Here is a 24,193-nt window from a genome sequence, read left to right as displayed (position 1 = left end):
TTCTTTTAGATCAGATGATCAGATACTCTATTCATATGCAGGCCACATATTCATAAGGTATTTTGAATGAGATGATGACATTGCAGTGGGATGCCACTGTTGAATAGCAATATGGGCTGTTGCCTTGATTTGAAAACAAAAAAAGCAGCATTCTGCAGAAAAACAATATGTTAAAAAAAACACAATTTACAGAATACCTAGGTCTCGAAAATGAAAGCACACCTCTTGAATTTAAAGTAGCACACTGGAGAGCTGGTCTTCCACTTAAAGCGAAGTACAAGCCCAGCAGCTTTCAAGTGCCAGTACTGGGAAAGCATGTGTCATGTCTCACCCTTGCGCTTATGCCAACCTGAAGGGGGTTTCACCAACTTTAACTCAATACTCATGCATTGGCTTGACCTCCTTATTTCCTGGTGCTTGTTACTATAGTCCCCAACCTTATGCACTTTTATAAAGCAGCCACTGAGTCTCTCCCAAATCAGGACTTTTATGCTTCTTAGCCAAACTGAGTTCTTGTTTATATCTTCACAGCATATTTGCTTTTTAGCAATGGTGATGTCAGTGTTCTTCCACAGGGGGGCTCAGTGTTCAAATGGTCTGATATTTTCTGAAATATCACTGACTTTTCTGTCTTGCCCTCAGTTATTTTTGTTTTTACTTTTATAGCAAGTTTTAACCAAACCATCTACCAATTCTATCAATTTCATCTCCTATAATTGGACTGACTGACCACCTGGTTGCAACCAGGGGGATCGCTATGCATCATTTTATTAGTGTAGTCCCTAGTGACCCAAAAGAAATATATTTCATCTTACTTATTTAGGGAACATAGTTACCCTAAGAAAGCATTGTTTTACTGTCTGTGTGGTAATTGCTCCTCTTACAGGATGAGCTGACTTTACCACCACCCGAAAGGACCAGACAATGTGTATAAAGTCTGCCTCTATAGCTCTGCATCTTTTGCACACTGGGGATCTTCCTGGATCTATTTTCCCTAGCTTCAGTGTTTTTTATTAGGTTTGATGCAGGAAATTAAAGTGGACCAATTTAACTCAACATTACTAGGCATTTGTTTTAGCTGGGAGCAAGACCTGTTCATTTCTTTTTAGTTATGGAAGTGGGAGAGTCCAGTACTCAAATTTGTAAGAAGAAGTCAATTTGAATGAGTTTATGACCAAAGTTTGAGGGATTGGAGGGAGGGTGGCAATAAAGGGAAACTGCCTATGAACTAGGAGCAACAGAGTCATCTTAAAGGTAATTAGATTGTCTTATGTACGCTCCCACTCTCAGCTTGTGGGTACATTACACAGAACTGACGACAAAAAAGGAACTGGAGAATGACCAAGAAGGCAACAGCAGGTAGATTAGACCTAGGTGAAAAGTTACAGAGAACCGCCAGGCCACGTCACTCCTTAAGAAAGTCACCGTGTAGGAAGAGCAGAATGCATATGTGGTAGCCCAAGCAGACACCCAGACTATGATTCTCACTGTCATATGGCTGGAGAAAGCCACAGACAATGCTAAAGCCCTTTTGGAGGGCGCCTTTCCACTGGAGGGAGGATGGGTTATACATAGTGATAACAAGTGGTGATGTAAAATCTTATGCTGTTGGCATTCTCAGCCATATCACTGGCTTACTGGTTTAATTACCCAAAGGTTACTAAAACGCTGGTCTGATAACTGAAACCCTTCACTCAAACAAGAAAAAGCACAGTGCGCTTCATGTCCATGATAAGGAGCGTGCCCCCAGTCTATGGCACACAGCGATGTGGAAAGAAAATCTGAAGAATGATTTCTTTGTTCAGCTGGGACTCTGACAGCACTTTTCAAATCAAGGAGGGATGACGTCAAAGGACCACCCTGTATTTGTAAACTGCTGTGAGCGGTTCCAACACACAAAAGGCTTGAAGTTGACTTCTGCACAAGGCCTATGTTATTGCTTCTAAATGAGCTTTTCACCTTGAAGGAAGCGTCAATTTGCAGCATACTATTAACTCTAAAGGTTTGATCATCAGCATTGCAAGGCTGGAAAATTGGCTGCACGGGAGAAATCATCAGGATAGAAGACATGACCAAAACAAAATGCGTTAAGTAATACCTGAAATCAAAAGTATTACCAAAAGTCATTGAGACACCAGAAAACTAAATTGCAGATAAATCACAACCACACTCAAGCAGGCAAAGAGAAAAAAATATGGATCACCAAAACACTAATGGAAATGAGAACAAGTTACTTACCTGTAACTACAGTTATCCAGTATTGGTATCTTTCATAGATACACATGCCTGAATCATTCCCCGTCGCCAAGATGGGAGTCCCACAGTAAAATACAAAAGTAATGTCATAAGTAATAAATAGGCCAAAGGCTATATCTTAGTAGCCTATCTACGTCCTTATAGGAAAAGGACCAAAAGTCAGCTCCAACCACCCTCTAGAACACTCCCAACAGAAGCAGTTCTCAGATTTTCCAGCACAAGTGGGAAGTAAATATCCCCAAAATCCCTGAGAACTGATTCCACGGGGAGGAGGGTGGGTGCATGTGAATCTATGAAAGATACCAATACTGGATAACTGTAGTTACAGGTAAGTAACTTGTTTTCTTATCCAGTATTGGGGTATCTTTCATAGATTCACATGCCTGAATCAGAATATCAAGCAGTACTCCAACTGTACTGTTGTTTGCGGAGGGTGGGAGACATGTAATCTAAAACTCCCAATGGATATCCATAACCTTGAAATATTGCAAAGACAAAGCATAAAAGCAATCATCATATAAAAGAGATCGCAGATATCAACATGATAAACGAATAATTTGAGAAACATAGGAGGATGAACACTGTAAGCAATATAACAGTAAAGAAAATCAATAATAGACAAGCCTTAAAGAAATGTAAAGAATCTGACCTTAGTGAAAGAGATGGCGTAACACAGCTTGTGCAACCGCTGCATCCTCTCTTTGTGCAGATTGGAGGCAGTAGTGTCTTGTGAACGTGTGGACATTCTTCCATGTCGCAGCACGGCATATTTTATCCAGTGTAACCCCAGCAAACAAAGCTGTAGATACAACAATAGTTCTGGTGGAGTATGCTTTAGCCTTCACCGTGAGAGGTTTACTGGCTTTTTCGTGGCAGAATTGAATGGCAGAAGCTGTTATTGCTATTGTGGCTTTTGTTACTGCGGTTCCCTGTTTTCCTTGACCGTAGGCCACTAACAGTTGATTCATCTTTCTGATATCTTTTGTCTTTTGAAGATAACATTTCAAAAACCTTTTTACATCTAATGAATGTAAAGCCCTTTCAGCTGGAATGGATGGATTAGGAAAGAAAGTTTGTAGCATTACAGGTTCATTCAAGTGAAATTGCGTAGGAACCCTTGGAATGAATTTAGGATTTGTCCGAAGAATTAGGTAGTCCTGTGTAAAGCGTAAGAAGGGTTCCTTGATCGTAAAAGCCTGAATCTCACTGACCCTTCTTGCAGAAGTAAGAGCCAGCAAGAGGGCTACTTTCCATGTGAGGAATTTGAGTTCTGCTTTATGTACCGGTTCAAATGGTCATCTCATTAGTTGTGCTAAAACCACATTAAGTTCCCACTCTGGAGGAGGTGCATGTACAGGAGGAAAAGTGCGAAAATCCCTCTCATGAATTGTTTTATAAGAGAAGATGAACATAAAGAAGGAAGCTGCGGAGATTTCCTGTATCTGGAAAGAGCATCCAGGTGATCCTTGACTGATGAAAAAGTGAGGCCAGACTTGGCCAGTGAGAGTAAGTAAGGTAGAATCTGTATAGCAGGGGCTTGAATTGGATGAACTTTACTGGCTTCACACCAACAACAGAATCTTTTCCATTTTAAAGATATGTTTTGACAGTGCTTTCAGCACAGGATTTAGACAGTATTTCTCGACAGTCCTGTGAAATATTGAGGTCTTTGAACTCTAGGAATTCAGGGGCCATGCGTGCAAGTGGAGGGACTGTGGATCCGGATGGACCTCCTGACCCTTGTTCCGTGATAACATCTTCATTGTTGGATGAAGGCGAATGGGTCTGTCCTGTGACAACAGAAGAAGCTCCTGGAACCAATACGGTCTGGGCCAATGGGGTGCAATCAGAATTAGGTGACAGCCCTCCAGTTTCATCTTGCTGATCACCCTGGGGATTAATGGAATGGGGGAAAAGCGTAGGCATAGATCCTGGACCATCTCATTGAAAGGGCGTTCCCCCTTGACCCCGGTTGAGGGAACCTGCTGGCATAATATTGGCATTTCTTGTTCTCCTGCGATGCAAACAGATCCAGAGCAGGTTTGCCCCATGTCCGAAAGATCTTGTTCACCTGAGTTTGTTCTAACTCCTACTCGCGGTAGCCTGATTGAGACCTGCTTAGTGTATCTGCCAGGGTATTGTGCAGACCCCTGACATGCTCGGACTTCAAGGATATGCTGTGGAACTCCTGCGCTTCTTGGGAAATCGTCACAGACCTGGTTCCTCCTTGTTTGTTTATGTAGTACATGCTGGTTGTATTGTCGGTATGGACCAGCACTGAAGAACCTGCTATTCTTGGAGGGAAAGCCTGAAGAGACAAAAATATGGCTCGGAGCTCCAAACTGTTGATGTGGTGTTGTTTCTGTATCTGAGACCACTTTCCCTGGATCTGCACATATTGCAGATGACCTTCCCATCCTTCCATGGATGCGTCTGCTGTCAAGACAAAATCTGGGATGTTCTGAGGAAAGGTGAGACTTTGGGCAAGATTTGCTGTTTGGGACCACCAACGGATTGCGTCCACTATTCGTGCAGTTATTCGGATAACATCCTCGAAAGAACCCAATGCTTGTTGCCATTGTTTCTGTAATTCCTCTTGAAGAGGTCTCATCCTGAGCTGCGCCAAAGGGACTAGGTTGATTTCTGAAGAGCACATCCCTAGGAGCGATTTGAATGTTTGAACAGAAACTGACTTTCTTTTGAAATTGTTGTTGCTAATTTGTGAAGGCGCACTTGACGGTCTTGAGACAAGAGTGCCTTGCACTAGACAGTGTCCAGGGACGCTCCTAGGAACGAAATGACCAGAGCTGGAAGCAAATTCGATTGCCCTTGTTTCAAGCGAGTCCCAGCGTATTGAACAGATGGAGACAAATTGTTGTAGCAAGATTGGCTTCCTGTTCCGACGGAGCTTTGAGCAGCCAATCGTCGAGGTATGGAAAAACTTGGATTCCTAGGGATCGGAAGGTTGCTGCTACTGGTGCTAAGCATTTGGTGAAAATCCATGGCGCTGATTTTCGGCCAAACGGGAGCACCTTGAATTGATAGTGGGTGCCAGCCACTGTAAATCGTAGATATTTTCGAAGTTTTGGATGGATAGGGATATGAAAGTATGCGTCTTCCATGTCCAGAGAAGTCATGAAATCCCCTTTAAGCATCCCAGATTATCGAAAAGCGTCACCATCTGGAATGTTTGTTTCTAGAGAAACTTGTTGAGTTTGCAGAGGTCCAGAATCGGTCGCCATTCTCCTGACTTCTTTTTGATTAGGAAGAAACAAGAATAGAAACCTGTCCCTTTCTGCATGGATGGTACTTCTTCTATCGCTTCCTTGAGGAGCATGATCAAGACTTCTTTGTGCAATAAGTGAAGACGAGGGGGACCCCTGGGCGGAGTCGTAGGTGGTTTCTGGACAAATTCCAGTGTGTGACCCTTGGTGACTAGGTCCAGCGGTCTAAAGCGATCTCGTGCCACCGCTGTGCATAAGCAGAAACTTTCGCACCCATAGGTAGGGAGGGAATGTGGACTAGCACCCAGCGAAGCTCATGTCTTTCTGGCAGAGTCACGGCCTTGTTGCTGTGTTCGCTTACGGCCGCCCTGGCGAGAGAAACCAGCCGTCGATGATTGACGGTAGGATGACTGATTGTAAGACTTGTAAGACTGGCGATATTGAGGCTGGTATTGACAATACTGTTGATTTGACTGATAGCCGCTCCGGTATGTTGTGAAACCTCGCCCGCTGGCTCCTCTGAAAGGTACACGCCTATACTGCAGACTGCCCAGAGACTTTGCAGTGTCCGTGTCAATTTTTATTGTCAAAAGAGCGTCATCAATATGTTTCCCGAACAGTGAATCCCCATTGTACGCCATGTCCAGGATCTTAGTCTGAACCTCAGGTCTGAAGGTAGTAGCTTTAAGCCACCCCTGGCATCGAAAAACTGCTGCTCCAGCCAATTGCCGAAAGCTTGTGTTGGCGATGTCTAACGCACAATCAATCGTTTCGGAGGCAGCTCGTTCACCCTCTAATAAAATCTTCTGGGCCTCCTGTCTTTGTTCCTCCGGGATGAGATCCATCAATCCCGCCATATCTGACCACATTTGATGGTCATAACGGCCAATGACTGCCAAAGCATTAGCAGCTCTAATTGATGCTGCCGAAATACAAGAGAATTTCTTCCACATAAGGTCCATACGACGTCCCTCTCTATCTGGAGGGGTGGTAATAGGTGTTGCAGGGTTTTTCGAACGCCTTTGTGCGGCCTGAGATATGACCGAATCTGGCCTCGGGTGTCCTACAAGGCAAGATGGACTGTCCTCTGGAGCGCTGTATTTTTTGTCATCACGAGGTAGCACCGCTTGTATGGATGCTGGCTTCTTCATGATCTTTACGTCCTCCTGCCAGATGTAATCAATAATTGGAATAGAGCATATGACATCTGCATTAAATCATGTCTTCAGGTGGAGAATCAGAAGGTAAATGCGGAGATGGTGTCTGGATTATGTAATCATCCCAGGGATCCGGAGCATTTGTCTGATTAGGCAATTCGCCTTCGTTAACTTCTTCATCCGAGGAGGCAGTGTCTTGGTGTCCAGTTTCAGGTGGACCCTGTGCAGGAGCCGGTGTAGTAGGTAAAGTAATGTCTGGTACCGGAGCAGGAAACTCTGCTTGAGGAAGTGGATTCTCTGTCGGAATCTGTTGAGGAGGAAATCTTTGATGATAATTTGCCAACATAGCCTGCAGATCTTGAGTAAGTGCTGAAGGAAGATGAGCCATCTCCCTATGGCGAGATTCCGGTCTGTGATGGAACTGATAGGCATGACGTGGAGCCACTAAGGGCCACGGCGGTGGACCAGAACGAGCAGGCGTGCACAGCCGGCAGCTGACAGTACCATGGAGCAGTGCATCCAGAACAAGCCAGGCGCAAGCCGAGGGCAGAGGCCAGGAGAATTCAGAACAATCCCCAAAGGAGGAGCGTCCTATAGACTCACACCGACCCACGAAGAGAAGTGGGACCAGCCAGAAGAGAAAGAGGAGAGACACGGAGGACGGACCCACGCCACCAACCAGAACACAGGAAAGCTAGGAGAAACCTAGCCCCCCTGGAACACCAGACAGAGGACCAGGCCAAAACACCAGACAGGAAGGCGGAGCGAGGTAGCAAACACTGAGAATGACAGAACCTGGAGCAGCTCAAGCTGCGTCCGGACAAGACAAAAGAGACCTCACCAGCGGTATACAGTGATGCCAGGAAAGGCAGGGAACCTGAAAAAGGGCGACTATACCCTCCCAGCGCAGGACAGAGCTATGCAATAATTACAAGTACCCTACATGGGGTATGATATGTCCCAAGAAAACATGGGAACACCTCTTAGGGAAAAATCCTGCAGCAGAGGACAAGAACATAAAGGACCTGCAGATAGAACCACAGACGGCTTGCCAATCAGCCAAACAAAAAACATACAGAAGGCCCAACCTGAGGACCCATACGGGTGTACCAACAACCAAAGAACCACAAAAGCCAAAGGGGCTGTACCAGCAGCCAACAGTACAAAGGGGCCAACCTAAGGACCCCGAAGGCACGCCAACCCACACAGAATACACAGACGGTCCAACCGAACCACTAGACCCCCGAAAAAAGGTGGTATAACGCCTCCCAGAAAGCAGCAGAGGACTGACAAACCAAGTTTACGGAGGGGGAGGACGACGGGCCCCGCAAGGAGCCGCTGAATGGCGGCATCCGCATGGGTGTTAACCAAAAGCACCCCACCAAAAGGCAGGTCAACCAGACGCTCCCTGACATTCTCAGGGAAAACGCTATCCCTCAACCAAACATGGTGACGGAGAGCTTCTGAACTTGCCATAGTGTGGCCGAGAGCATCAGAAACATCCAGGGCCGAACGAAGAATAAACGCGGCCAACTTCCGACCATCCATCACATGGCACCGCAGATCAGCGCAGACACCTTCTTGAGAGGCACAAGACAGAGGGGACTCCACGGAATCCCACAAGCTGGAAGTAGCCCTGGCCAACACACAAAGCGTGTTGAGCGCTCGCAAAGCAGCACTAGAGGAAGCGAAGATGTTACGCCCCCATGAATCCAACCACCGGGACTCCCGTGACGGAGGAAACACCACCAAAGGCAAGGAAGGTAAAGCAGTTTGCAGAAGAGGGTCCTGGGTAGAAGGATGGAAAGAAAGGCAGACTGGATCGTGCGGAGCAGGACGGTGGCGGTGTAAGAGCGACTCCTTTAGCCAGCAGAATACTGCTCCTGCTTTCTGCTTCATTTGCACTAAATTATAGCTGCTCCTAAAGCTCCCTTTGGATTTGCACAATCAATTGCTTCATTTTCTGTGCTTGCAGTAACACATTGGACTGATTTCATGATTTCTTTGTAAGCTATGCTATACCTGTCACTTCCTGGGTACCTCCTCCCTATTACAAATAGTGATAAATCGACCAGAAAACATTCAGCACAGTCCCAACTTTTTCTTTGAGGAAGCCCAAACACCATAGCAAATATGATAGAATATTCAAGGGTATGGGCCTCTATAAGAGACACAAATAGAAAAAACAGCCTCCCACGGAAAAAAGTGAAGAGGGACAGGCTTGCTTGATAGGTGAAGGTTCAGTGGGACACTCCAAAAGGAAGCAGACTGTTGCCTACTCCAGATTTTAAAAAAGAACCTTAGCCATTAACTATGAGATGTGTTTCCTTGTTCATCAGGTGCTTATAAAGCAAGACTTGAACCAGCATGGGGACTCAGTCTTTGAAGAAGGAGACGACATTCAGAACACACCCATTTTATATCAGAGAATCAAATCTTTTAAGAGACTATGAAAATCCCTCTGCAGTGTAAAGGCAGATATTTTATCAATTTTTTAAACCCTTAACTGAAACCGAAATTTTACAGTGATGAATTAAGACACAACAGAAGTATCTGTACATATAAGAGCTTTGTAGCTCACAATTTTTCTTAATTTCTAGAAAAAAACATACATCTTGTTTGTGAAAAGTCTAGGCCCAATGCTGGCTGGAAGTCTTGATCTGCAGCATACTAAGATGTCATTAGCCTCTGTGTGGTTATCCGCTGTTAAATATATACTCTCTTTGGTGTACCCTTTTATTTATGTGATTTATTGAATTGCTATTTGAGAGTAGGTAGTGCTGTCTCTATTTCTTGGAGATTCCCCCATAGAACCTGCAGTGAAAAGTCTCTGCCCTGATATAAGGGGTGAAAAAGTGTTGGATGAAGTGAAAGTGAATTATGGCATAGGCACTCAAAGGACAGATTAATGGCAAAGTGGATAAATGGTGTAGTGGCCTGACATAGAATGGATTAAACAGTTGATAGGATGAGTGGAAAAGTGGGACAACTTTTAAGACCAGGTCAAGCTGGTCATGAAAGAAAGATGATGAAGGAGAGGTGTGCAACAAGAATTAGAGAAGTCTGAGAAAAGAAAAATATGTTTGAATATGTGGACAGAAATTGAGTGCAGTAAGCATTGGATGGCAGAAAACAGGGTAAATGAAGCGTTGAGGTATTTAATAGTTACACCAGTGAAAGAAGGGATACTGATGACACCCTATTGCTGTGTACACATTAGAAATCCCTGGCCATTCATCTGACATATGACCTGCATCATCTCTGTTCAGAAAAAACACTTCAGAGGTGAAAACAATATATTTAATAGAAGTTGTTTTCAGTCTGTGGTCAGACTGATCTTGCTAGAAGTATGCACCATCTCGTACAGTTACAGAGCTGAATTCCTATCTTGGATGTTTATAGAAAAGCAGATGTTTAACTTAAAAATATTTTGTATATTAAACAAGTCAGCAGACTAGATTTCCACATCAGCAAAATATTCAATTAGAGATGGACAAATTGTTAGAGAGCTGTGACGATTATTAGCTATACTTTCCCAACACTGTTGGCAGCTAATGTACAAAGCAGACTTGCTGCATACCTGTCTGTAGTGTAGGTAAAGCCAACAAATGGTAAATGTAGCCCAGAAAAGCCTGTGTGGGAACCAGGAGGAACCATTTCCTGCAGAAAGAAAATGAAAACCATGTTATGGCTCATTTATGATTCATGCTAGGGAATTAGTAAGGGTGCAGTAGAGGCATTTGACACAAGCATACCATCCACAAAATGCTCATTAGATGAAGAAGAAAATAACACTTACCTTTAACACTGGTTCTTTCAACTTCAGTACCTTCTTTATCGCCACGTGCTTTCACAACAAGACCCAATGCTAGGCATGGATTCTAGACAACTTTCATCACTTTAAAACTCTCAATTACGCTAAGTGTCTGCTACATGCAGCCCAGTAATTTCCATCCAATGCGCAGATGTCCGAGGCTTTGAGACAATGATTTCCCCAAGAATCCATAATTAGACTTTAAGAATAAACAAACAATAAGCAGGTCTCTCTCTCATGGTGCAAGGCCAGATGAGTGAGGGGGTCTCCATCGTTTTCTCTGTTCAGATCTGTGGCTCGAATAGCAAAATTTGTCCTTTACGGTTATCTACTCTGTTACACAACATCGCAATTACTGTTAAGTTCGTCATGGGCCTGTTCGCAGAGATATTTGGCCTGAGGGGCATGAAGATAAAAATAGACAGAGTCTACAGGGTGGGACCACCGTCCCCTGGGGGTGGGAGATGACCGAGAGACAGTCTATCCAAGCTTCATTCCTTCAAGATGAGGGAAGAGGCAAGGTCAAGAGAGGAAGAATCCTTCCAGGGGTTTGTGTGTTCATGGGTCCTGGATGCAGCCCCCACGACGCTGGCATGCAAACAACAGTTCCGACCAGTTTGAGAGAAACTGAGGCGAGACAATGTAAAGTATAGCTGGACCTACCCCTTTGGGGTCGCATTCTGCTTCCAGAATAAAAACTACCGTGTCACTACATACATGGAAACAGCAGGGGTGTTGGGCCTGCTGCCCGCTAATAACTCGCCCACCAAGAGTGCCCCGAATGGTTCAGGAGAGAAGATAGCAGAAAATTGCAGAGGGGAGCGGTGGCTGACACAGAACTGACACAGAACTGCCTGAGGCAGCAAAAGAAGAAATAAGCCAGGGGTACAGAGAAGTTTCTATGTGGCCTGAACAGCCAGGGGAACTGCTGACAGGGCCCAAAGAGGTGCTCCTGGTAGCCATTGTTGGACCAGGTGCGAGTGGGAGACCGGAATGTCAAGTATGGAGATAACGAGTCGACTTGCGTCCAAACTGTAATACTTCACTCAACAGCAATGCAGGTGATCTGTGACGGGCAGGGTGGAGGGCTGCTCCTTAACGATTTCCGATATTGGATACTAGACAGTAACTCATTTAGATTCTGTCTGATTCGTCACATGCAGGTTTGGACCAATATGTCTACAACAATGTGTTTTCGTAATGTGAAAAATGTTTATGGGGGTGTGTGAACCCTAAATGTTCTGATTCTGGGGTTCTTTGTAATTTTGGTTCTAGGTACATAGGCAGTTGAGAGGGGACTGCATGGCAGGATGACCAGGTGAGGGGGGAGGGAGGTGGAGGGGTCTAAATATGCAGGAGTGGTACTCCTCTGGCAGAACAGCAAACACTGCCAAGTTGTAGGTAGCTATGGCTATCACCGTACTCACGTGAATACCTAGGGGCTTAACTCACCAGCCAAACGTCAGAAATGGTGGTAATACCCATTAGACCAAAGGCATAATGTGGTAGCCCTGCAGGAAACACACATAAAAGGTCAGAAGAACACCGGCTGCGACACAGGGCTTACCCCATTGTATATAGATCCTCAGCTCCGACTAAACATAAAAGGGTGGCTATCTTCTTCTACAACTCTCTGAAATTTCAACCAGAGGGACGCAAAACAGACTAAGAGGGAAGGAAGTTATGGTCAAGGCTGGCCACTTATGTACCTATGCCTCCATCTATGCACCTAACTCTAATCAAGCCACATTTCTTTTTAGTTCTGCCCTATCGATTTATTTATTTATTTATAGATTTATATCGCGCTAGAATCGACTCTTGCGTAAGAGTATCTCTGCGCACAGAAAAGAAAGGAGAAAGAAAGGTTGGCAGCTACAAGAGACGGGAGGAAATAGCTCAGCACAATGCAGCATTTAAAACTAAGATGGTAGAAGAATTACTAAAATAGAAACGTTTTAAGTTTTTTCCTAAAAACCAAGAATTCAGAACATTGCCTTCGCTCAAGAGGAAGTTTATTCCATAGGGTCGGGCCTGCCACAGACAAGGCTTTCCCACCTTGTCTGCTCCTCTTGATGGTCGGTACTTTAAGGCGAAGTTGGCTACTGGACCCAAGGAGCCGAGTGGGATTATATGGAATGAATTTATCTTTCCAATAGGGAGGTCCAGAGCCATGTATGGTTCTATGGATAAGACAACATGTCTTAAACGTAATCCTTTTATGAACTGGGAGCCAGTGTAACTTGTCAAGGAGTGGTTTAGAAGGAGTTCTTGGGGGGGCATTCATCACAGGTCTTGCCGCGGTGTTTTGTATCACTTGGAGTTTTGCTAGGACTCCCTGGTTAGCTGACAGCAGGAGTCCATTGCAGTAATCCAAGCGACTCAACACTAGAGCCTGGACCAATGTTTTTCTAGTGGAATCAGGCAATAGTGGAAACACTTTGCGTAAGAGTCCAATAACATGAAAGCATTGGCCGAAAACCCAATTGCCATGTTGCTTATAAGTGAGCTCACGATCAAGACGGACCCCTAGGTTTTTTACGACCAGTTTGGGTTCAGGTACTTGGCCCAGTTCACATGGCCACCACTCTGAGGTCCACAGATTTCTGACCTCCCCAAAAAGCATTACTTCGGTCTTACTTGCGTTGCATTGGAGATAGTTAGATTTCATCCAATTTGCAACAGCTTTCATGCCATCTGAGAAGGCCTCCCTCACTTCGTCGGTCAGATGTTTAAAAGGGAATAGGAGCTGCGTATCGTCAGCATAGGAGACAGGGACAAACCCAAAGTCTCTCAATATATTGGCCAGGGGTGCCACATAGATGTTAAACAAGGTAGGGCTTAGACAAGAGCCCTGTGGCACCCCCTTGGTGATATGAGTTTCTGTCGACCTAAATGTGCCCATGCTGACAGTTTGGGTGCGGTCAGACAGAAAACTCTTTAGCCAGGTTAACGCTGTGCTTTCAATTCCAATTGCGGTCAGACGTTTGATTAGGATATTGTGAGATATAGTATCGAACGCCGCCGATAAATCCAACAGTACCAGGATCGCTGAATACCCTCGATCCTGATACATGTGAAGGTCGTCTGTCACCGACAGCAGAGCGGATTCAGTACTGTGTCGGGGTCTAAAACCAAACTGAGAACTGTCAAGCTTGTCAGACTGTTCTATGTACTGAGAAATCTGCTTGTTGACATGTTTCTCTATGACCTTCCCTAAAAAAGGGAGTAACGAGATAGGCCTCAGATTGGATAAGTCAGTCCAGGGAATGGAGGAGTTTTTCCTAATGGGCCTTACCAATGCTTTTTTCCATTCCCTAGGAACTTGCCCCTCGGTCAGGGAAAGGTTAATGAGGCTTTGAATCAGAGGACTCATGCTTTTTCCTATAATCGGAAAAATTCTGGCTGGAATAATATCTGAGGGACTTCCGCTTTTAATCTGCCCCAGATAACATTCTGTCTCAATCAAGGAGATAGGGGAAAAGGATTGCAGGTGTGAAACTCCTATCTCTTTATCCAGTTTCATAGGTGATAGAATATCATCAATGATGGGTGAATAGGAATTTAGAATATTATCATGAATCTTATTTATTTTGTCTTTAAAGAACTGAGCAACTTTATTACAGAGTTGTTGTGAAGCCAATTCCAGAGTTTCACAAGCTGCTGGTTTCACAAATGAGTGTAGAGTTTGGTATAAGATTCTGGGGGTATTTCCTGCAGCTAAAAGGGCCTGTATGTGGGATTTCCGGGCATTGCGAATTTCCTTATGATATTTAGAAAGAGCTGCCCAAAAATGATTCTTATCAATGTTGTCATGGGTTAGTCTCCACACCTTTTCTAATTTCCTCGCCTGCTGTTTGAGAAATCTCAGGTGTTCCGTAAACCATACCTCTTGTTTACGGGCTAGGCGGGGTTTATAGGTTTTCATAGGAGCAATCCTGTTTACCACCTGGAGTATCGCCCGATTATAACGGTCTAATGCTGTATCAACGTTCTCTCCAAGAGAAATGGGGCATCCAGAAAAGTGTTCCTGAAATGTTTCTGAAGTAATCTTGTGCCATGGTCTACGCCTAGTGGGAAGGGCTTGTGCCTGAGGGGGGGCTTTACCCAAATATGAGGTAAAAAATTCCAAGACAAAGTGATCTGTCCAATTGACCTGAGTGGAAGAGCCATATAGCAGGGTATTAGGTTTGTTTGAGAAGATAAGATCTAAAGTGCGCCCTGCCAGGTGAGTGGGACCACTATTCATTAAAGTTAGTCCCAACACGGACATGTCGGTTAGTAAAGATTGTGCCTCAGCATTATCCTTGAGGTCACAGTGCATGTTAAAATCTCCTAAAAGTAAAAACTCGTTCTCAGGGTCAATGTGTCTGGCCAGTATCTCCAGCAACAGGATGTTAAAGCTGGTATGAGGTCCGGGAGGACGATAAACCAGTGCCCCTTTGTAGCCGCTATTCTTGGAAAAGCTGATTTTAAATACAAGAATTTCTAAGTCCGGGGTACTCATTTCCTCTAAGATGGTTACTAATAGATTATTTTTATACACAATGGCAATGCCTCCTCCTAAGATCGGTCAAGTCTGGCTATTTTATAGCCCTCTGGAATCCCTAATGTGATAGCTGGAACAGAGTGCGGTTTTAGCCATGTCTCTGTCAAATAACAGAGTTCAGGCTGAGATGAAGCAATCATATCCCACACTTCACTATGATGTTTAGATAGCGATCTAATATTGCAGAGAAGATTACGACTCTTGCGCGAGTCATATGGAGGAGTAGCTATAAATGGTGCTTCATGCGATACGATTTGCAAGTGATCAGCAGAGGCTTGATATTGACAATTCCGACATGAAAATGGACCCTCCAGTAGGCATCCTTCCCCTCCCGTGCAGCCTTGCAGTACAGGCTTACGGATACGCAGCAGCTCTACTGAGGAGTATTTTACCACAGGTTTCACGCAAGCAGTCAGCTGGGCAACACTCGCGACCATGACCTCTAGCCCCTAGCCTCGTCCAGTCGCGGACGGGCGCAGACGGGCTTCTCTTTGGCTTGTCTTAGGCGCGTTCTTAGGCACACCCCTGCGCGCAACCGCTGCGCGCTTGGAGTGACGAGCACCTTTTGTAGTCCTGAGAGGCTGACGCTAGAGCGCTAACCGCCCCTAAAGCGGAAGTGACTGGGTCTGCCTGTCCGCCCTCCGCTCAACGGTGATAGTCACCGAGTCGGACCGAGGCGTGCAGGCTGTCAGCTGACCCAGACTTCCTATCGGCAATACGAGTAAGTGGTGGGGGGATTAACAGTATTGCGCTGCCCTGTGACCAAATGTTTTAAAATTGAATTAGTGCTATTAAAATTGAAATTGAAAGTTTGACAGCAATAAGAAGCGTGTGTCGCGCAAATTCACTCACGCCTCCTGTAACGCATCAAACAGCCTGTGTAGACGCTGCCACCGTCCACACCAAACCGTCAGAGCCAGTCGTTCCTCGCTCCCTTTGTAGTCCTGAGAGGCCGACGCTAGAGCGCTAACCGCCCCTAAAGCGGAAGTGACTGGGTCTGCCTGTCCGCCCTCCGCTCAACGGTGATAGTCACCGAGTCGGACCGATGCTGGGGGGGGGGGTTCGCAGAGGGGGGTCGTTCTAATGGGTGGCTTCAATCTCACATGGAACTCCAGCCTAGACATGCACGCAAACACAGAGGGCGATCTCAAGCAAATTCTCTATGGCTCTGGAAAGGAAATTTACCACTATGGGCGTGATAGATGCCTGACGCACGCTCTGCCCCACTACTAGGGACTACACCTTTTTCTATCAAACACATAGGTCATCCTCCAGAATTGACTACATCTTCGTGGTCAAGACCCAAGTCTAAGCAATACAGGCTACCTCTATTCACCCGATTACTATATCTGACCATGCACCGGTTACACTGACCTTAGACGGTGGTCCTTTCCTGCGCCGCTAGCACGAGACAGTCTACTGCGTGATGAACTGTGAAAATCTATCAAGGACTAATTCCTTATGAACGACCCCAAAGATACCAACCCGGCTACCAACTGGGGCGCCTTCAAGGCAGTAATCCGGGGCAGGTGCATCTCCCTCTACGCGGCACTAAACAAGCAAAGGACCAGAGAAAGGTTAGCGCTAGAAGCAGAACTGCTAGAGGCAGAGCAGGCCCACAAGAGACACCCTATCCTTAGTGTACAGAAAAAGGTGACGGCACTCAGGGGTAAACTGAATGCTATTCATGATAATAGGGCTGAACTTACCCTTCTATGACTAAAATGCACAACATGAGGAGGGAAACAAGGTAGGTTCACATCTGCCAAATAACTGCAGCTCAAAAGGGAATGAGAATACAAAGGGGACATTGAACTTTCGGGGGAGTTGGGGTTGGAGGGGCATCTACAGAACCACTTTCACAAAGCTCTCTATACAGTGGACATTTATGAGGAGGCAGAGCAAATTCAATATTTGGTGGAAGTAAAGCTTCCGAAGAACAAGTTACTTACCTTCGGTAACACTTTTTCTGGTAGATACAGTATCTGCCTGTGGATTCCTCACCATTTGAATATCCCCTGCGCCAGAATTCTGCAGAAACTTTTTCCTAGCCCTCCACGCCGACGAGGTCATCACATACCGCGACTCCGCATGATGTCTCCCCTGAGACAAGCTACCACCATACGCCCTACGAAAGCCGCCTGGTTCACGACGGAACTCCTCGAGTCCAGACGCACCTGTAGACGCCTCGAAAAATCGTGGAGGAACCAGAAGACCCCGGCAGCCCACGCAGACTATAGAAGCGCCATGAGGAATTACCACCAGCTGATAAGAGACACCAAAAGAACTTTCATCAGCGAAAAGATCAACGCCAACGCAACGAACAGCAGCGAACTCTTCAAGATCATCACTCATCTCAACAAACCCACCTGCGAAGCCTCAGACATCACCCCCTCCCAAGATCTCTGCAACAAGCGAAGCACTTTCTTCCACCATAAGATTATGACCCTCTACGTCAACTTCAATGAACCAACGAATGCGTCCACTCTCACCACCACCATCTCCACTACGCCTACCATCACCACTTGTCCCCCGCCTCCATCGATCTCATCACCACCACCATGAAGAAAACTCACTCAGGAGCCCCCACGGACCCCTGCCCCCCCATATCTTCCACAGAGCCTCCTCGGCCATCGTTCCAGAGCTAGCCCGCACCATCAACTCCTCCCTGTCCACGGGCACCTACCCCCCGGATTGGAAACGCGCAGAAGTCAAGCCCCTCCTCAAAAAAACATCTGCGGACCCGACTGACCTAAAGAACTACCGGCCCATCTCCCTCCTTCCCTTCGCGGCCAAAGTAGCAGAGACTCGTCAACACCCAACTGACCACTTTCGTCGAAGACAACTGCATCCTAGACACTTCCCAATCCGGCTTTCGGAGCAACCACAGCACCAAGACAGCCCTAATCGCCGCCACCGACGACATACGCATGCTGCTCGACCAGGGCCACACCGCGCCCTCATTCTCCTGGACCTCTCCGCAGCTTTTGACACCGTATCGCACGGCATACTGACCACCAGACTCCACAACGCAGGGATCCAGGAAACCGCCCTCAACTGGATCCGCTCTTTCCTCTCCAACAGGACTCAGAGTTAGGCTCCCTCCTTTTCTCTCCGAACCCACGGACATCATATGTGGAGTCCCCCAAGGCTCCTCCCTGAGCCCCACCCTGTTCAACATCTACATGGCCCCCCTCGCCAACATAGTCAGACGACACGGACTAAACATCTTATCCTACGCCGACGACACCCAACTAATCCTCTCCCTCACCAGAAACCCAGAAGATACCAGACTCCGCTTCCAAGAGGGAATGAAGAATGTCGCCACCTGGATGAAGTACAGCTGTCTTAAACTCAACTCCGAGAAGACCGAGGTTCTCATCTTCGGACCCCACTCCACCGCATGGAACAACTCATGGTGGCCACCTGCCCTGAGCCCCCCCCCACCCCCACGGACCACGCACGTAACCTCGGCATAATCCTAGACTCCTCCCTCTCCATGAACCGCCAAATCAATGCCATCTCATCCACCTGTTTCAACTGCCTACGAACTCTATGGAAGACTTTCAAATGGATTCCCCCCGATTGCAGAAAGACAGTCACCCACGCTCTCATCACAAGCAGGCTAGACTACGGAAACGCCCTCTAAGCAGGAATCAACAAATCTCTACTACGCAAACTCCAAACGATCCAGAACGCAGCCGCCAGGCTAATCTTAGGGACACCTCGCCATGATCACATGACCCCTCACCTGCGAGAACTCCACTGGCTCCCCGTCGAGAAGAGGGTCACCTACAAACTACTCACACACGCCTACAAAGCTCCCAACAACATCGGACCTAGCTACCTCAAGGACAGAATGAGTTTCCACGCACCCACAAGGAACCTCCGTTCAGCGGACCTCGCCCTGGCAGAGGTCCCCCGCACCCGCCAAGCCAGATCAGGAGGAAGAGCTTTCTCCTACACTGCTGCCACAGCTTGGAACTCTCTCCCATTAGGAATACGGCGCTCTCCTAACCTACACTCATTCAGACGAGATCTCAAGACCTGGCTCTTCGACTGACCGAGAGCTGCCCTACCCTTCCCTCAGCGCCTTGAGACCCTCACGGGTGAGTAGCGCGCTTCACCAACCCCTGATTGATTGATTGATTGATTGATTGATGTCACCGGAGCCATAAGAGAGCCTCGTTGGCGTGATAACGTCAGTTCCACCCATTTTTTTCATGCCTCAGAGGCAAACAGGTGGACCCACTTCCGGAGGAGGGTGTCCACCCTTCTATGCCAAAAAGTCCTAAGGGCCAGAGCGAGCAAAACGGCCCTCCCTCCTCATCTCGGAATCCAACTCCAAGTCGCAGCCTTACAAATATCCACTACAGGAACACCTCTGGCGAAAGCAGAAGTGGAAGACTTGGCCCTGGTAGAATGAGCTCTAGTACCTTCAGGCAGTTCCTTACCAGCAAGTGCATAGCAGATCTTGATGCACAAGATGATCCACCTGGGAAGAGTGCGCTTGTGCACAGCTTTGCCCTTCATGCGTCAAAGATAGCCCACAAAGAGCTGATCGTCCAATCGCAAGTCTTTAGTCCTATCCAAATAAAAGCTCACCGCTCTTTTTCGATCCAGGCAGTGAAGTCTCTCCTCCTCCTTGGGAGGGTGAGGGGGGAGGATTAAATACGGGAATAGTAACGGACTGTCCTAGATGGAAAGGAGTAACTACCTTAGGCAGAAAAGCAGCCCTTGTCCTGAGGACCATCCTTTCAGCATGTATGGTCAAAGACGAGGGTTTTAAACTGAGAGCCTGAAGCTCACTCACCCTCCTGGCTGAGGTAATAGCCACAAGAAAGACCGTTTTAAAAGACAGGAGTCTCAAAGGACAACTATGTAAGTGTTCAAACAGGGAACCCATCAAGAAAGTCAAAACAAGATTTAAATCCCATTGAGGCATAACAAAGGGGGAAGGCGGAAACCTATTGGTGAGGCCCCTTAATAAATCTCAAAACAATGGGAGACTTAAACAAAGACAGCTGATCCAGCAAACAAAGAAACGCCAACAAAGCCGACAAATAGCCCTTAACAGTGGCTACAGCACAACTGTGCTGAGCCAAGGAAAGTGAAAACTGAAGAACATCTGACAAGTGAGTCTTTAAAGGACCAATGGACCTCTCTCCACACCATTTAACAAATCTAGACCATCTGTAAGAATAAACAGACTTAGAGGAGTGTCGCCTGGACGATAAAATAACATCCACCACATCCGGCGGGAGAGAGAAAGAACTCAGGTTGCCCCGTTCAATTTCCTGGCATGAAGGTGCAAGCACTGGAGGTGGGGGTGTAGAACCTGCCCCTGCGATTGCGAGAGGAGGTCTGCCCTGAGAGGGAGACGGAGCGGAGGGTGCGATGAGAGGTGAAGTAGATCTGTGTACCACACCCTTATTGGCCAATCCGAAGCGATCAATATAACTTGGGCCCGGTCTTGGCAAATTTTCCTCAGAACCCGAAGAATTAAGGGTATGGGAGGAAACTCATAAAAGAGTTGAGAGCTCCAATCCATCTGAAACGCGCCCCCCAGCGCTCCCTTCATCAGATACTGGAGACTGCACAACAACGGGCAGTGCGCGTTCTCGTGAGTGGCAAATAGGTCCAACCGAGGGAACCCCCACATCTCGAAGATGTGATGGACCACCTCTGGATGAAGCCGCAACTCGTGATCAGCCGAGAAATGCCGACTAAGACTGTCCGCACAAACATTCAGCACACCGGGTAGATGATTTGCAAACACACAAATCTGATGGTTCTGAGCCCAGGACCAGAGTCGCAGCGCCTCGCAACAGAGACGATACAACCCTACACCTCCCTGTTTGTTGATGTACCACGTCGCAGTAGTGTTGTCCGTCAGGACCTGAAGCGACTGACCGCGAAGGGAAGGGAGGAAAGCCTTTAGTGCCAAACGTATCGCCTGCAATTCCAGAAGGTTGATGTGAAGCAACCTTTCCTCTGGAGACCAAAGACCTTTGACCTCCAGATCCCCCAGATGAGCACCCCACCCTAGAGTGGAGGCATCCGTGATCAAAGTGGCCACCGGCGGAGGAGGCTAAAGGGCTTTCCTTGAGACAGGTTGCCCTGCACACTCCACTAAGTCCGCTCCGCTGCAGCGTCTCTGGAGATTCTGACTGACTCCCTGAGATCTCCGTTGTGCTGATACCACTGCCTGAGGAGGCACCACTGGAGTGCCCTCATGTGCCAGCCTGCATGACTGACCAACAGAATGCAGGAAGCGAACAGACCGAGCAGGAAAAGGACCTTCAGAACCAGAACAAACGCTCCATCGTGAAACAAAGGAATCATTTCCTAAATGTCGAGAATTCTCTGAGGAGGTGGAAAAGCTCGACAAACAGTAGTATCCAGTCCCGCCCCTATGAACAGGTTGCGCTGAGAAGGCACCAGGTGAGATTTGGGCACATTTATTGAAAAACCCAAGTTGAACAACAGTTGAACTGTCACTTGCAGATGATGAAGCACCATCTCCGGCGACTGCACCTTGAGCAGCCAGTCGTCCAGGTAAGGAAAAACCAGGATCCCCGACCTCCTGAGATGAACTGCCACCACTGCCATCACCTTTGTGAAGACCTGAGGTGCTGTAGTAAGACCAAATGGTAGGACCGCAAACTGGTAGTGCTGCGACCCTACTGTAAAACGGAGATACTTCCTGTGCGACTTCAGGATGGAGATGTGAAAAGACGCATCCTGCAAATCGATCAACACCATCCAGTCCTCTTACTGCAGCACCAGAAGAACCTGAGCAAGGGTCAGCCTCTTGAATTTCTCCTGTTTGAGGTAAAAACTCAAGACCCTGAGATCCAAGATCGAACGTAACCTGCCATCCTTTTTGGGAATCAGGAAATACCTGACCCCTTTCCTGATCCGGAACCACCTCTATCGCACCTTTTTGTAATAAGGCAAGGACCTTCTTCTGGAGAAGAAGTCAATGATCCTTTGAACAGTAACCTTGGCAAGGAGGGTAAGGAGGAGGAAATTCCCGAAAGGGAAGGGCGTACCCATTCTCTACAAGGTTTAAAACCCAAAAGGTCTGATGTGACCGATTTCCAACCCTGTAGAAAGTGAGACTGTTGACCCCCTACAGGACCCACATGTTCCAGGATGTGGGATCTAGGGCTGCTTTCCTGTGTTACCAGGGGGAGCGGGGGAGGTAGAGGAGGAGGTGGAGAGATTGCAGGCCGACAAACGTTGGCGACCCCTGCTATTTCCTCTGTAGGACTTATAAAGAGGATTTTGCTGCTGTTGTTGCTGAGGTTGTCGCAAGCTTCGAAATGAAGACCTTCAAAACCCTTGGTACTTCTTACATCCAAACCCCCTTAACTGAGTTGACAACCCTAAGGATTGTGCCGTGGCTTTGCTATCTTTGAACCTCTGAAGTGCGAAATCAGCCTTCTCTCCGAAAAGTTTTGAACCATCAAAGGGCAAATCAAGAAGGGTAGGCTGTACGTCTGGGGAAAAACCAGAGGATCTAAGCCAAGCCTGTCTCCTGGTGGAATTCATAACCCTGGCCACTGAATCAGCTGTATCCAGGACCGCCTATATAACCTACCGAGCAGCAGCCTGAGCATCCGACAGAACCTCCATAAAACGTCCCCGCTCCTCATCAGGCAACTTGGGCGCCAATTGCTTAGCTGAATCCATCAAAGCATGTATGTAACGTCCCAACAAACAGGTAGCATTGGTTGATTTAAGTGCCATGCAGGAGGAAGAAAAGACCTTCTTAGCCGATTGCTCCAACTTCTTAGAGTCCCTGTTGGCATGAGCCTGAGGAAAAGCGCCTGAAGACTGTTTTGAACAGGACGCCTGTACCACCAAACTTTCCAGGGACGGATGTGAAGAAGGAAAGGGAGGGTCTCCTGGAGCAGACCTATAGCTCCTTGCCACAGATTTAGATACAGCAGGAGAAGAAAGCGGTTTACGCCACACCTTCAGGATAGCCTCATTAAAAAGCAACAGCGGCTCAACTATCGAAGATGGCGAATGCAAAACCTCTGAGAGCAAATTTGGCTTATATTCTGCTGTAGGCAGTTGCAAGTCCAAGAGCTCCGCAGCCTTTCTGATAACAGTATGATATGGACCTACCTCTTGAGGTGGAGAAGCCCTTGAAGAAGAAAACTCCCACTCTGGGGAGGTGTCCAGGCCACTCGCCTCCTGAAGCCCTTCAAAATCATCGACAGACTCCTCTATCTCACTCTCTTCAATCTCTTCTCTCTGATACTGTTCTTCCTCCAACAGCCTCTGCGCCTCTCTCCTCGAGCGCAACCTCAGTTGCGGCGTTGACTGCGCCAGACTGCTCCGGAGCCGGTGTGCCGTATGAGGCAGAGAGGAAGGCCCACCAGACGGCGCCGGGGACTCCATATATGGCGTCGAAAATCTCAGAGCCGGAAACTGCCATGACTGCGCCGTCGGCATAAAAGGCACGAAGGGTGCCTGGGCATAATGGTGAGGCACGCCCAAATTGAAGGCCAGCAGACCCACAGGACCCGAAGGTGTTCCGGAGGGGAAGGCTGCCATGACAAACATGCCATACATTGCATTTAAAAATGCGTAGGATCTGAACCCGGAGTCGGAAACTGAGGATACGAAGCAGAGTCAGTATCCATACAAGGAGCATCCGACGTCGGAACAGTCGGATCCACAGTCGGAGCCACAGGTCCAGTCTCGTGTACAGGAGAAGGATCATCCTGAACTGGCAAGTCCTCCGACTCCGGAGAGCCCCTCGGCGTCGGCGACCACACCGGAGTACCTTTTGGAGAAGGAGATTTTTCTGGAGTCCCCTGAGGAGATGGTGAAGGCGAAGGAGACACAAAGTCTTTTTGACGACGTCGAGGAGCCGGAGAAGGTGATCTCGAAGTCTTCCCCTTCGACGAACGGCGCAGAGTCATGCCTCCTCTTCTTCTTCTTGTGTTTCCTCGACCTCGAAGCATGCGACGTCGACGACTTTGACTTGGACCTTTTTCGCCCTCTCTTCTCCTTCCTTGCTTTTGCCATGAAAAGGAACAGCCCTCCACGCCGTGGTCCGATGACAAACACCACAACAGTCCTCAAGGGGGTCAGTGATGGACATATGACCCCCCACACTCTCTACAGGGCTTAAATCCTGACTTCCTCGAAGTCGCCATCACAAAGCAACAGTTAA

At 47.4% G+C, this 24,193-nt stretch overlaps 1 protein-coding gene across 2 annotated transcripts in view; it reads right to left on the bottom strand.

The window, feature by feature from the left end:
* Window positions 1-24,193, bottom strand: part of CDC42BPB (CDC42 binding protein kinase beta) — a 1,057,701-nt gene that overhangs the window by 666,658 nt on the left and 366,850 nt on the right. For both annotated transcript variants that reach the window (XM_085626326.1, XM_085626327.1), the window contains exon 9: window positions 10,218-10,297. In XM_085626326.1, the coding sequence (XP_085482452.1) occupies window positions 10,218-10,297 (80 nt within the window). The remainder of the gene's footprint in view (window positions 1-10,217; window positions 10,298-24,193) is intronic.

This window comes from Triturus cristatus, chromosome 9, assembly GCF_964204655.1.
Source record: "Triturus cristatus chromosome 9, aTriCri1.1, whole genome shotgun sequence".
Lineage (NCBI taxonomy): Eukaryota > Metazoa > Chordata > Amphibia > Caudata > Salamandridae > Triturus > Triturus cristatus.
The sequence above is the reverse complement of the archived record's forward strand: the minus strand, read 5'-3'. Positions and strand labels throughout refer to the sequence as shown.